The sequence below is a fragment of the Helicoverpa armigera genome, chromosome 1, assembly GCF_030705265.1.
Source record: "Helicoverpa armigera isolate CAAS_96S chromosome 1, ASM3070526v1, whole genome shotgun sequence".
NCBI classification, from domain to species: domain Eukaryota; kingdom Metazoa; phylum Arthropoda; class Insecta; order Lepidoptera; family Noctuidae; genus Helicoverpa; species Helicoverpa armigera.
Genome location: NC_087120.1, coordinates 5,305,255 through 5,319,160, shown reverse-complemented (window position 1 = coordinate 5,319,160; position 13,906 = coordinate 5,305,255). Strand labels below are relative to the sequence as shown.

At 36.4% G+C, this 13,906-nt stretch overlaps 1 protein-coding gene across 5 annotated transcripts in view; it reads right to left on the bottom strand.

Moving 5' to 3' along the window:
• The window catches only part of LOC110375734 (RING finger and SPRY domain-containing protein 1), a 31,183-nt gene extending 19,092 nt beyond the window's left edge, over positions 1-12,091 (bottom strand). For all 5 annotated transcript variants that reach the window (XR_007510362.2, XM_049835719.2, XM_049835725.2 and 2 more), the window contains exons 1-2: positions 11,898-12,091; positions 8,228-8,409 (exon numbers count right to left, since the gene is read on the bottom strand). Coding sequence is in view for 4 of the 5 variants with exons in the window: in XM_049835719.2 (XP_049691676.1) it covers positions 8,228-8,406 (179 nt within the window). In the remaining variant the exon portion in view is untranslated. The remainder of the gene's footprint in view (positions 1-8,227; positions 8,410-11,897) is intronic.
• Between the last annotated feature and the right edge of the window lie 1,815 nt (positions 12,092-13,906).

Here is a 13,906-nt window from a genome sequence, read left to right as displayed (position 1 = left end):
CATGTGGATATGCATACACCTACATATTGTTTTGTGTACAAACTTTCTAACTAATGTATTCTTGGAACCTCCCTCTAAAGTTTGCGCCGTACAGAATAGACTTTTAAATGTCAATGTCATCCCTTCTTTGAAACCTAAGACGATCTATTGTAAGTACGAGAGACTGCATTATATCCCCTTTTAGACACGATCCTGGAAAATCTAGATATTGTTCTAAGGCATCTAGATTTTCAATGAAGATAAGAGCATGACTGTATTGAAAGGGCGATCGAGGCTAAAACAATACATGCCACTCAAACCCGTCAAAGGCGGGTTGAAATTGTGGCTTTATGTTGCGCCGACACTGGATATTTATCTTTTGTACCTGTGAAAGATTTCCATTAGAAAATGTGAAAGAAAATACTTCGTTATATCGAGCTTGGTGAACAGATTAGCTTTCATATAGAAGGGAGCTAAAGTCTGCGGTTTTCTATGAAGTATTCTTTTTTTATTTTCTAGCATCAATATCGGATTTTTCAAGAATATTCTTGGAAACATAGTTGGGGATGAATATTGCGCTGCTAGAGGCCGGCTTTTAGCGTCATTTTTTATGCAACAGCCCAGTTTTATAACGATGGACCGAATAAGAATTGAGAAGGTACACATATAAGAGTGAGTTTCAAAATAGAATATGTAACCGAGGAGCTATGTGGATATCGGTTGCCGTGGTACGAGAGCAAATATTATGAGATCGCTTTCAGCATGAACGTGGATAGTAACATGAGTGGAAAGACCAAATAATAAATAAGGAAAAAAAAACTCGTGTAAACATCAGATATAACATCAGATATGGAAACAAAGAAGAAAAATACATGATGGATAGACTGAAACGAGAGTTTGGGATAGGGGCATGAGAATACTGATAAGGATTCGGTAAGTCTTTATAGGTCCTACTATTTGCTGGCAATGTGGTAAGGGTCAGGTTGTATGTAAATCCTTGTTGACAACATAAATAATAATATAAAACCTTGTTACAATCTAAATACCAAAACTCGCCAATTAATCACGAAAATCAAAGCGATTCTGTTATTTCACAAACACAGTTACGCAACAATAGCGATAGTGACTTTGTTCTAAATTGTTCACGGATGCACTACTGTCAAATGCATACCTGATTTATCGAGAGGTATGTCAGGAATCCCTTTGTGAACGAACATTTCAGCAAATACCGCAACATCGACCTGTATATTTGACTTCACAAAGGGAACCACTAAATTAACAAACAAATTTAGTCATCCGCCTAACATTTTCCCAACTACATTGGGATGGGTCTCAGCGTAACCGGGCGACCTGGGCAGCTAAACACCCCTTTGTGAATCTGGTTGGCAGAATTTCTTACTACCCGTACCGAGTGCCAAAGAAGTTCAGATGACAACCGGGTCTCACCAATTTTCCTTGCCTTCCTAAACATGTAGGAACACCCATCCACAGACCAACCGAGCTAAACTTTGCTTAACCTTGTGATCGATCGACACGTGCGGTTGTTACATAGCCTCGAGTTCTTCACAAACAAACAAGATTACTAGCAAATGAAAACCAACGTCAGTGCCTTTCTCGTGAAATATATATTATGTTTCTCGAAAATATCCCTTTACAGACGCTGCGCTTATTGCAAATACCGAGAGATCCGGTTCGCAGTAGAAAATTATATTACAGCAGCTAACAGATTTCTGAAAAGCTCTACACGGCGGCTGCTTCACAGATTTTAATCAAATAGTTCCAGGAAAATGGAGTAAGGGAAATGTATAAATCCTCTAAAAGAAAACTCCATTACAGAATGCAATTTCACATATGTTTCGAATTGCAAATAGTCTGACTGTTAATTAGCTTCAAAATCTTTTGACTGTAGTCAAGTAATATTAGGGTGATCTACACGGTGGAAGTAGCTTGCGCATGTTGAGGCACATGCGCCGATAACATGCATTTAAAAAACGTGAGGGTCCAGCGACTCGCGCATGTACCAAAGCAAAATACCCATTCGCGTGCTTTTGTCACTTGCGCATATTAACTTGCTCCGCTACATCGTGCTACATGCACCGTCTAGACGCACCCTTAATTTGAAATAATATAAGCGTTTAAAAATGGCTTCTTATTACTCTTTTGTTCCCAGCCAGCAGCTAATAAATTCTGTCAAATCTGAAATAGGACCTCTATAGTTAAAAGCTGAGCTAAAAGCTTTAGCACAAAGGGAAGCGCCCCCATCCCACTGTCCAACCACGACCACCACCCACTGCATACACACATACACATTATATGTAAAACAGATACAATCTGCAGTCGCCAGCTCTCTAATTAATTAATAACCATACGTCGATAGCTGACCCTGAATCTACATATACTCGTGTCACTGTAAAAGCAGATTATGAGGTCGAGAATTACTGCATCTAAGCAAAAGGGATTTAATTAACTTTTTTTGCTTTTATTACGTAATTAGTTTAATCGATAGAAAATATACTGAAATCTAATTATCTGATGACTAGGATAGGATAACTGATATATGGATATTTTGAAATTAATAAAATTAACGAGGAAGAGGTAGTTTACGTAGTTAACGTTGTGTTTAATTCATGGCGAAAGTTGGTAGTGAACTGTGTGTAGTTTAAAGTTCATGATACGGTATCAGTTTATAAATGTTTACCGTTAAAGTTGAACATCGAGTAGGGAGGTAAATGTTTCGATAAAGATACTTTGCCCAACATAAGTTACACGTTGTTACAGTGGGGCTTTGTTGGTTTAAATGACAGTTTTGATTTAGAATTCGAGTCCTTTTTGCACCACAAAATTCTTTAGTAAGTTAACTGGATATCCAATTTGATTGCAATTATCTACACTTTTAATAATCCAGGGGTTTTTAATAAAGAAGTTTAGTAAACAGAACTCATGATCACAGATTTTCGAGTTTTTGTCTGCATGCCATAGAGGTCAGAAGGAATTAAGTGCATATACATTTGCCATACGCCAATTAAAGGTGCAACCAGGGTAATTTTCTTGAACAGAGCACCGCTCGGGATGAGGTAAAAAAGCACCAGTCTTTTCACTCATTGGAAGTTCTAAGGGAGTTTGGCAGATATTGGCATTATGTATGTTTAATAGGTATATCAGGTGAGTCAAACCTAATGACATTAAATCCTACCACACATACTTCATGGCATTCTGTTACGAATTATGCCTGCAGCATGCTACGCTTACACAGCACGCTACCTTACCCATTGTAAGGTAGATGCACACACAAAGTTTCAGCCTTTATAAAATAAGGTAGCTTTGGCAGTCGCTGGCTCTCGATCTATTACTTACAAGCGACATTGATAACAAAAAAGAGGGAACGATATAGTTTGCACCTCCACCAATTCTTGTACCAAAGAGATTTCTATACTTTCTAAGTAATAAAGTACCTAGTCAATATTTTTATCGCAATTATTTTAGCTGTAAAAAGTATTTTCATAATTTTGCAAGTCTTGTCATATAATCAGACCGAAGATTTGCTACTTGTAATTAAATAAAAATAGCTTAGAAGCATTATAATAATTATTATTTATTACACTATATGTCACAGTGACCTAGTATTTAGTTACTATAGCTGATTGTTAATTTTACTTCTATAAACATGTGTAAGCACTTTTACACCTGAAGCACAGGTTTTACCTAGTTCAGGCAAATTATACTTATATCAGCACTTGTGAACTAAGAACATTATTGTGAAATTATATAAAAATTAAGTTCATGAACGATTTATTTATTATTAATTGTAAAATTTTAACCGAGTCCATTCGGTGGCTGCGGCATTGTTCGAAAGAGTTACCGCAGCCCTGGTACATAAAAGGCCTACGACGGAACATGACGGTTTTAGTCAGTAAGAGTCTGACTCTCCCTCACCGCTGCTAACCCACAGCGTGAGGGATCATTTGATGATTTTTGACGTCGTTAAAGAAAAAAAGTTTCATAATTTACAACATCGTGTAAAGCAGAGATACAGTATAGGGTGCGGAATGTTTTGTGAAACTACCATTATTTGCAATTATTGACTCATAATTGGTGTTCCTCTTCGCGCACATTTTTATTCTATTTACTTTGTTAGAAAACCGATTTTTTTACTTCTATTTTTGCGCATTTCTATTTTTTCGATTCGTGTTTATCAATGTACGTAAGCCAGTATCTCACAGTACTTAATTTAACGTGATTAGGTTTGACACACTTTGTATATCCAGCAGAATCAGCAATTATGTATTTACTTAGATCACGCTCCATAGAACGGTCAGCGTATTTCAGCGACTTCAACTCTGAATAATGGCATGTCTACACTGTAACCAAATAATGGACGATTTCTATAACTTATCCGTTTTTCTGCTTTCTAAAGATAGGAATTTGACGTTACCTTTATGGGGCTAATGTCAAAATTTTATCGCTAGTGTGCAAATTGAAATGAAATGAATAGAATATTGATAATGGCCGTAATACGGCTGTTGATGTATAAGATTTGGAAAGTTGATTACTTTTGGATACTTAGTCATTATGATAAAAGGATACACGAACGGTAGTGCAAACTTGTATTTTTGTTACCCTATCTATACCGTCCCCGCGGACTTCGGCCTCATCGGATGCATTTCTGGCATTTAATAATGTCATATAGAGACTAGCTTCTATCGTAATACATCTTTGTTAAACTCCGTTTTTACTAGAAAGGAGTAAATGGAGCAACATGTTTTCTACGGTGTAACGTTGACAAAGGTACCGTGTGTTTGTGCTTTTACATTTATATTGACGAGGTTTTTACACAGAAATATGTTACTAGTGTATTGACTCCTACACCCAGTTAGACTCTTGGTAAGACTGGTCAGACTTCCTTGCTTCGACTACCCGTAACGACTGCTAAACATATTCAAATGACGACCGGGATCGAATAGATGGTCACCCATCTAAGGACCGACCGCGCTAAGCGTTGCTTAACTTTGACGCGCGGCTTTGACTTAGCCACGAGCTCTTCGACGAAAAGGTTTGTATTGTATTATAGAAGTTTTTAACCAACTTAAAAAAAATGCTTTATAGAAACTTGGTTCTAGTCTACCTAAGGGAAAGCTTTAAGGATATTGGTATTCTGACTACATGATACATTTATGCCAATTAAATATTTGTGAGGCAAAACATGTACTTATTTAATGAAAATAGTGACACACAATTTCAACTCCAGAATCAAAGATAAATTAACCACATGAAACTATCGGTTACATAAAATGCACGTTTCATTTGTGGGCCTTTGTATACGCATTTATAATAGAATCCCAGTTCATCTGTTAGAACGGACAGTTCATTTAAAATCAAAATTAAGAACATTCTTATTAAAAGTACTATTTTAAAGTGGTTATTAAAAGTGCTGTCCTTTTGTAGTTTAAAAAAAAATCCTACAAACGTTTTATGACTTTGATTTTAAAAGGAGTATCTCAAGTACTGTTACAGCCTTTTTATCGTCCCACTGCTGGGCTGCGGCCTCCTCTCACACGGAGATGGATTGAGCATAAATCACCACGTTTGCTCAATGCGGGTTGGTTACTTATAGCTTATTACTATACTTATTAGCCTATATTTTTTATTTATTTGTGTTTGCTACTCGATTTCTCGAAGAAGAAGTGAAAACTCGGTATTCGTGTGTATATCGGATATATACCGGGTAGGTCTTGGTCTAGGTCTTGCCTAAAGACTGACAAGCAAGGGAACTCCGCATCGGAATATAGCAACTACCAATAGTGCAGTCATTGAAGCGAAAAATACGGTCTAACCTCCGAATTTTTTTACTGTGCACCGATTTGCATGAAATTTTGGAATTAGGTTCATCTTACCCTTAACTTCAAAAGTGAATATGATTTGAACTCCGCCACCCCCCCTGGGGGTGGTTGACACCCCTTCTTTGGGGTGAATATTTTTTTTGCAAAATAACCTCGGATATCGATAGAAGACTTAATTTTAAGCTAAAGTTGTCTTTAAAGCTTAAAAAAAAATCCAATACTTTTCAAGTTATTGGCAATTGAAAATTCGCAATTTTTTCACGTTTTTCATCGGTTTTTTGCAAATATCTCCAAAAATATAGGGTTTATCGAAAATTTATAAAGAACAAAATTGTAGCAGGTAAAACAACGAACAATTTGTTTTTTTATAAAAGGTCCTAAGTGCAATATTAAGCTAGATATTAAAGATCAAAGCCGTTTTTTATTTTGTCTGAAATTTAATCGACGTAGTTTATGCCATGTATTATTTTAGTAAGTTGATCAATTCACCAGTTTTATTATTTTCCGGTGACATATATACACATTACAATAGTTGTGACTCTTTATTATACTGCCTACTTTCACATTGCTCCAAATATTGACACTCCGAAGTTTTCAGTTACTAAGTAAAAAAAAATATGACAAGTTTTTGGACCGTAACTCCTTCAATTTTCATGCTATCACAATTTATAAAAAACCACTGTAAAAGTAATTAAGAGAGCTACAACATCCATCATTGCAATATATAGTAAATAACTTTTTTCTAAAACGGTGAAGGGTTAAAGAGCTTAAGAGAGGCTGTGATTGCGCTGCCACGCGCTCTTTAAACAATCATATCTCCGTCAATTTTTGTTCGACAGAAAAAACAAATAAACCAAATTGTTTGTCAGAAAAATTCCTAACTTTTTATCAGTACACTTTTATACGTATCTGTCGTAATTTTTGAGATATTATGAAAAACAAGTGGGGTTTTCTTTAATTTGAAATTTTGTTCTTTTCGTTAATCGTGACTTTTTTGAAAAATATCTGTCCTGAAGCAGCCAAACTGATACTATCTATCAAACTCTTCATAATAAAGTTAATCCTAGGCGGAATACGATTAATTTTAATTTTGGTGGAAATGGCACTTATGAAACCCATTGATTTAAAAGAAAAAATATAAGATGCTCCCCTTATTTGCAAAACAGCTCACTTATTTTACGTGCAAAAGACTTTTAATAGTGCTCATCTTAAAGCTTATTTCAAGCACTACAAAACCCATTTGTATTAGAATGTATAAAATGCATCTACTCGCCGCTACATGGCATTGACCACAACGATTAAATTTCAGACAAAATAAAAAACGGCTTTGATCTTTAATATCTAGCTTAATATTGCACCTAGGACCTTTTATAAAAAAACAAATTGTTCGTTGTTTTACCTGCTACAATTTTGTTCTGTATAAATTTTCGATAAAACCTATATTTTTGGAGATATTTGCAAAAAACCGATGAAAAACGTGAAAAAATTGCGAATTTTCAATTGCCAATAACTTGAAAAGTATTGGATTTTTTTTTAAACTTTAAAGACAACTTTAGCTTAAAATTAGGTCTTCTATCGATATCCGAGGTTATTTTGCAAAAAAAATATTCACCCCAAAGAAGGGGTGGCAGCCACCCCCAGGGGGGGTGGCGGAGTTCAAATCATATTCACTTTTGAAGTTAAGGGTAAGATGAACCTAATTCCAAAATTTCATGCAAATCGGTTCACAGTAAAAAAAATCGTAGCAATAATGCTTCAATGACTGCACTACAAGTATTTGGGCTCATTTCATTCCTATTGACGAGATATCTTCACCGAAATATGTCATAACTACTACATCAGACGTGACAATTAAGACAAAGTGCAGTTTAGGGAAATCCTTAACGGTTGTTAGCAGCTGCCTTGTGTTTGGGCGTAATGTATTAAAAATATTTAGACATAAAAACTGAAACGCATAAAATAAAAACTTTTTTACATAAAAGTAGAATGGTAAATTAAACACAGTCAAATAATACGATAGAAAAATCAAGTAAATTATGCTCTTCTGGTACTCGGCAAGCAGTTGTGTTGACAATCGGCGGTTGGTATTCTCAAGTGATAAGGTACAGGAATTAGTTGCCTCGGGACTCGGATGAAACCGCGACGAACAGCCAGTATTTTAACCGGTTTAAGCTAGTATCATTACAGACTGAAAATTACTTGTTATTATTAGATAAGAATTAGGTTTTGTCGAAACCAAACTGATTGTTTGCCACCGAATGTGACCGAACGTTACGCAGTTTATTGTATTTCCATACATACATATACACTTTTTCGTTCACATGTAACCGACGATATGAGTAATATGCATAGACGCTGACATTCGGCGGCTGACAGTCAGTTTGGTTTGAACGCAGCCTTGGAGCACTTACTTGTCAACAAACGTCCCTATCAACGACAGCAGCTCTAGAACCAGTTCATCGACGATCCTGGGCTCCACCTTGGTCACAGAAACACGGGGCTCCGATGCCCGAGCGGTGGACGAGCCGGGCCCCGTTGACGGTGCATACGCCTCCGTCCGCGGCATCTCCTTGCTACAGCAAGTCCCCATGACCTGTAATCAGGATACCTTTGTAGCAAGATATAGAAATAATCCTATCGAGTGTACGGGGAGGATGCAAGTTTGATCGAAGACGTTCGAGCCGTTATGTATGGGCGTGTACGCGATATTTTTGCATAAGCGTTGTTGGGCTTACGAGCTGTTATGACCGGTCCGAGCGAATACGTCCTAAAAAGCTCGTATAAGCGCCTCAAGTTTTTCGCAACGCAGAATGTAGCGCGTAGGTATAGTGGTGAAAGCGAGGCATTTTGGGGTGCTGTGATTTTGTAATCTGGACGTGAAAAAGTGCTAATCTAATTAGCTTAGTTTCAATAATATGGAAGTGTCTTCTAAGTAAGACTTCCGAGTGATTCCTCCTCAATAAGGTACTTGAAGGCCTATGCTGTCTTAACCTAGATGAATATTGATGAAACGGAATTGGATGAAATGCATCATTTACAGTAATCGGCCTTGTTCGGACTAATACAAACGATGCATCGATCTGTGTTGAACCATTCGACCCAACACACGACGCTCATTAATAATGTGTAAAAGTTAACATAAAAAGTAATAAGAACAAACAGTGACATACATACCAATTAAACAGACCAATTAAAACCAATTCAAAAAATAAGTAAGAATTCGAATAATTGCCGAGAAGTGGTTATCAATGGATTCAGGGTAGGTTCATATCTGACGGAACATACGTCGCGTATTTTCGGTCGCGTAACGCCAAAACAGACAAATATACTATAAAACATTCAATCATTCTCACCTAACCGATGATGCGTTAGTGCGTCGATCATAAATTTACGATACGCTCGACGCATTTTCCGTCAGATATGAACCGACCCTTATGTTATGCATTTTATTTAATTTTGTTATTAAGCTGTAAAATTTCATTAAAATAAAAGAAATAATTATATTCGAACTTTAAGATTGACTGTCTGAATAATTGCAGTGTAGCGACGCGAAGCGTTCATTTTTTTAGATCAATGAAAATTCTAGATACCCTCTTGTACAATCTGTTCACTTAAATATTTCTCTTTGTTTAATGTTGCCGTTGCACTTAACAACCACAAATAAAACAACCTTCCCTTCCGATTCCTTTTCCTTTCGTTCTGAATAAATTCCTTTAATTGAAATAGTGAACCAGATTGTTACTTTTTCATTTCTGTTCTGTTGATTCACTATTATTTTTTATTTGTCTGTTGACCAGCCTTAAGTGGTTGTCTATAAAGTAGAACAAGAAAAGGACAATGGGCTTTCTATTTAGTTCTAGCGGATGTAGTATGACCAAACTGTTTTGAAGCTCTCATCTGTGGTGCATGCATTTTTGTATCTGAACTTATGCACTTTTCTGGCATTTAGTGTAACACAAACCAGTTACTACCGGGTATGCCTTATTTGGCTTCTAACTACTTATAACAAGTATCGAAGATGTGCAAACACACGTGGGATTTTATAAGCATGAATTTTCTTACATGATTTAATGAAGTTCAAAACAAAAAAAATATCTTTCATAAAACAAATCATCAGGTTTGATTGAATAACGGTTAGTATCTGAACAGAGGTTTAAAGGCTATCAAAAGCTCAGATTAAAGTAAACATCAAAACCTGCGAAATATTGAGCTCATACAATTCTGATGATGATGAATGTTACTATTCAATCTATTTTTCCAAATGTCCTACGGGATCTTGCCCATAGTTAAGGTTATTCCTAATTACAAGAGCTATCATTTGAAACCAATTTCAGGACTGGCCGCTGACAGCCCAGGAATGCCCATTCTCCTTTCTCATTGAAGTCTTAAATTATTAATGCCACCTCGTCATTACTGGGGGGATGAGGATGCAATATCATGTATTTTTGGCTCAATGAAGTTCAATAAATCAATAATGTTTCATTATGTACCAATGCCAAACCGTGTTAGATATTTAAAACTACATTTAATGAAACATTTGTTGAAAAGCTGATGATTGCTCATTATTTTTACTATCTTATTTAATGCAGAACAATTGCAATTTATTGTAGCAGCAGTGTGAATTCGCTGAAGGCACAGTTCCTATGTTAATTGCTAGCTTCAATATAGTGTGATGATCATTATCCGCCCAGCCTTTTACCAACTATATTGGAGACTGCTTCCAGTCTATCTGGATGCCGTTCTGAGCCTGTATCTTACATGGGGTGACTGCCTATCTGACCTCCACAACTAGGGCTGCCATCCGTCTGGGTTTCCCCGGATTTGTCCTTGTTTGGAGGCCGCCCGGGGGCAGTCCGGGCGGGGTTTCAAGAAGTGTCCAGACACTTTTAATGTAAGGAAGCATCTTATTGAATTTAAGTATATGTTAATAGTAAATGGATTACAAATTAGGTAATATTTTGTTTAAAAAACATCGTACTATTTCAGGGAAAAAATGTGATTTACGTCAAATGACTGGGTTTTTTTTATGTTTGTCCAGGTTTGGCGAAATTCGAGATGGCAGCCCTATCCACAACCCAGACTAGTTGTCAGACTTTCTGAATGCCTGAAATGACTGTCTTTGTTAAACAATGACAGCGGAGGCCAGCAATGTATCGTGCCGTTTGATCCAGCCACTCTCGAGTTTTTGTGAGACTAACAAACAGCGATTAACTTTTTAATATAAGATTATGTAATCGCTAGCATTCATCCCATGTCACCCTAATCCCTCGGGAACTATTTCCCACACATGGTATACAGCACAGCATTTTATTATGTTAAAGAATAATAACCTTAGGTACACGGATACATGTATATCCTAACAAACTTTTACAGTAAAATATTAGTATTATAAATTGTATTTTCTGATTACCTACATGACCTATTACTACTGGAATAGCATTTAGCTTAAGATTTGGAAGTCAGTCGCTAGCCATAGCATTCAATAAGAAAATATAACAGAGATGAAATTTGGTTCAGTTCTCTCAAGTTTTATGCCAGTTTTACCTTACCTTACGCAAGCATTTTGTTAGTTAATAAAATTGAAGTGCAAGCAGCTAGCATATAAATAATTCGCAATCCAAACAAATACAATCTTCACAGGCAGCTTAAAATAAATCAAATATAACAATTAATAATATGTACCGATTCAGTGGTCCTGTTGTGTTTTGGTAACTATTAGACTGTTTTAACTCTTTATAACATCCATAAAAGACAAACTTAATTAAACTACAAGGTAATGTAAAGGATTTTTTTTAACATGTGGGTAGGGTGCACAAACATTTGTCATCTATGGCTTGTTTTCATTATGAACTTGCTACTCACGAACTATTTCACACACGAAATCATAACCATACGAATTTGGTAATGTCAAAGATGAGTAGGTACTTATAGCATTTCTCCAACTCAAGGTCCAAATTCACCCTCGTATTATTTTAAAGACCAATAAACATCAACAAGTACTAGAAAACAAAGTGCAATTTATTGTGCAATGCTAACAACAATCGTTTTCACCATCTGTTCGAATTTTTACAAAAAACTTACCGCGGCTTTAGTCCATCGGGTGTCCTCGAATAAAAATTTTCAGCACCGCCGACTCACCAGCTATAAACTAGTTACACTTCGAAAGTTAAAATAATTGATGTTTTAAGCAAACTTTATTTTTGTAAACAATTCTAGTCGCAGCGAACTTGCAAACGTCGGTTCACGTCAAGCGAGCGTGAGTTGTTGACGCAACTTCAGTTTTTGACGGCGGAAGAACAAGAACGAATGAACGAAATCGAACTAAGACCATAGATTATATAGAAGGATGCGAATGAATCTGAAGTGAATACCAACTTTTACTGAGGGCGGCCTCATACAACTGGAATGTCTTTTCGAATTCAGATTTTTGAGTTAAAATCCTTAATACGAGCTCCCTAGACAAAAATAAGAAATCTTCGGTCGCTAAAACTCATCCATATATCTTAAAAAACATTGCGGAATGTTCGATATTAAACATGAGGGTCTTTGCACAATGAATGTCGTTATACTGACAGTCTGGGGATCATCGCCTTAAGAAAGCATGGACTGGGAGGTTTTGTTCCTAAGATTTAAGAAAAATAGTTTAAAGAAACCTGTTAGACGGCATTGTAGCAACTGCGTTACTGGGGCCCGATTCTCCTTAGTTTATAATGTCAAAATTGAATAGAAATTGAATCAAAAAATTCAAAATTATTTATTCATCAAAAAACAATTACAATAAAGTTTGCCAATGACCCTCAAACTAAGCTACAGCCTGTGTCATGAGGGAATCGCAATAGCAGTTTTAACCTTAGCGGGCATTCTGTCTGCTACTAATATAAGACCAATCGTATACCAATGACCTTCGATTAGTTTGCGATTGGCCTGCCATTTTGGTGATTTTGGTCTATACCGCCCAACGAGAGCCTCCTGAGGTGTTCGTCGAGGCTCTTGGCTATTAAACCCTTGGCCGTAACGACAATCGGCACAACAACAGCCGTGTCGACACTCCACATGGCGACAACCTCGTGCGCTAAGTCGAGATACTTTATTTGTTTCTCTTTCTCAGCTTTCACAAGGTTCTCGTCATGCGGAACGGCGACATCGACTATCATCGCGCGGCGCGCTAATCGATCTATCACCACAATATCAGGCTTATTGGCTACAATAGTCCTGTCAGTGATGATAGATCGATCCCAGTACAACGTGATATGGTCCTTTTCGAGAACTGGGTCGGGCGCATACTTGTAGTACGGTACCTCAAGGTCTACAAGGTTGTATTGCAGAGCAAGCTGCTGGTGGATGATCTTGGCCACTTGGTTATGTCTGTGCAAAGAATACGACATTATTATTAACTTAGCAGAATCGGGCCCCAGAAGTAGATTGAGTTGTGTGGGTCGTTTTTTATTATTTTATTAATTGTATTTTGTGTATTGCCATGACATGAATATATAGAAATTTTTGATTGGTGTGTTTACTAACAAAATGGATTGTATTATCTGAATAAAAATTGATTATTATTATTAAAAGAAAAATTGCGAAATGCCATATACGCTTCAAGCGTAATTGAGTCGTGATTGAATCGATGACTCGTATATCGCTTAAGTAAAATTAGCACAATCTTGTTCCTGTACTGTAGGTACCTCATCATCATCATCATCATCAGCCTATCGCAGTCCACTGCTGGACATAGGCCTCTCCAAGTGCATTGTACCTATAGTAAATAAATAATAATTTTATGAAGAGGAAACGTTTTTTGTATATTTGTTCCATAAAATATAAACTACTGCGTACCTACTAATATTACAAGCAATGAACACACATCAAATAAAGTTTGCGATCTATAGCATATAGGCTCCTATAATTCTTTTTAACTGTATCAAGAAAAGTCTATGTTGTATGGTTTCTTTAAATAGGAATAGGTATACCCTGTTTGAAATTAAAATATAATACTATTTTTTATTGTTTATTTTAAAAAATTGAGCCATTAATCATAACGTAATTGTGATAGAAACATAGAAAGTGTTCAGACTTCTTGGTCATCTCTTCAT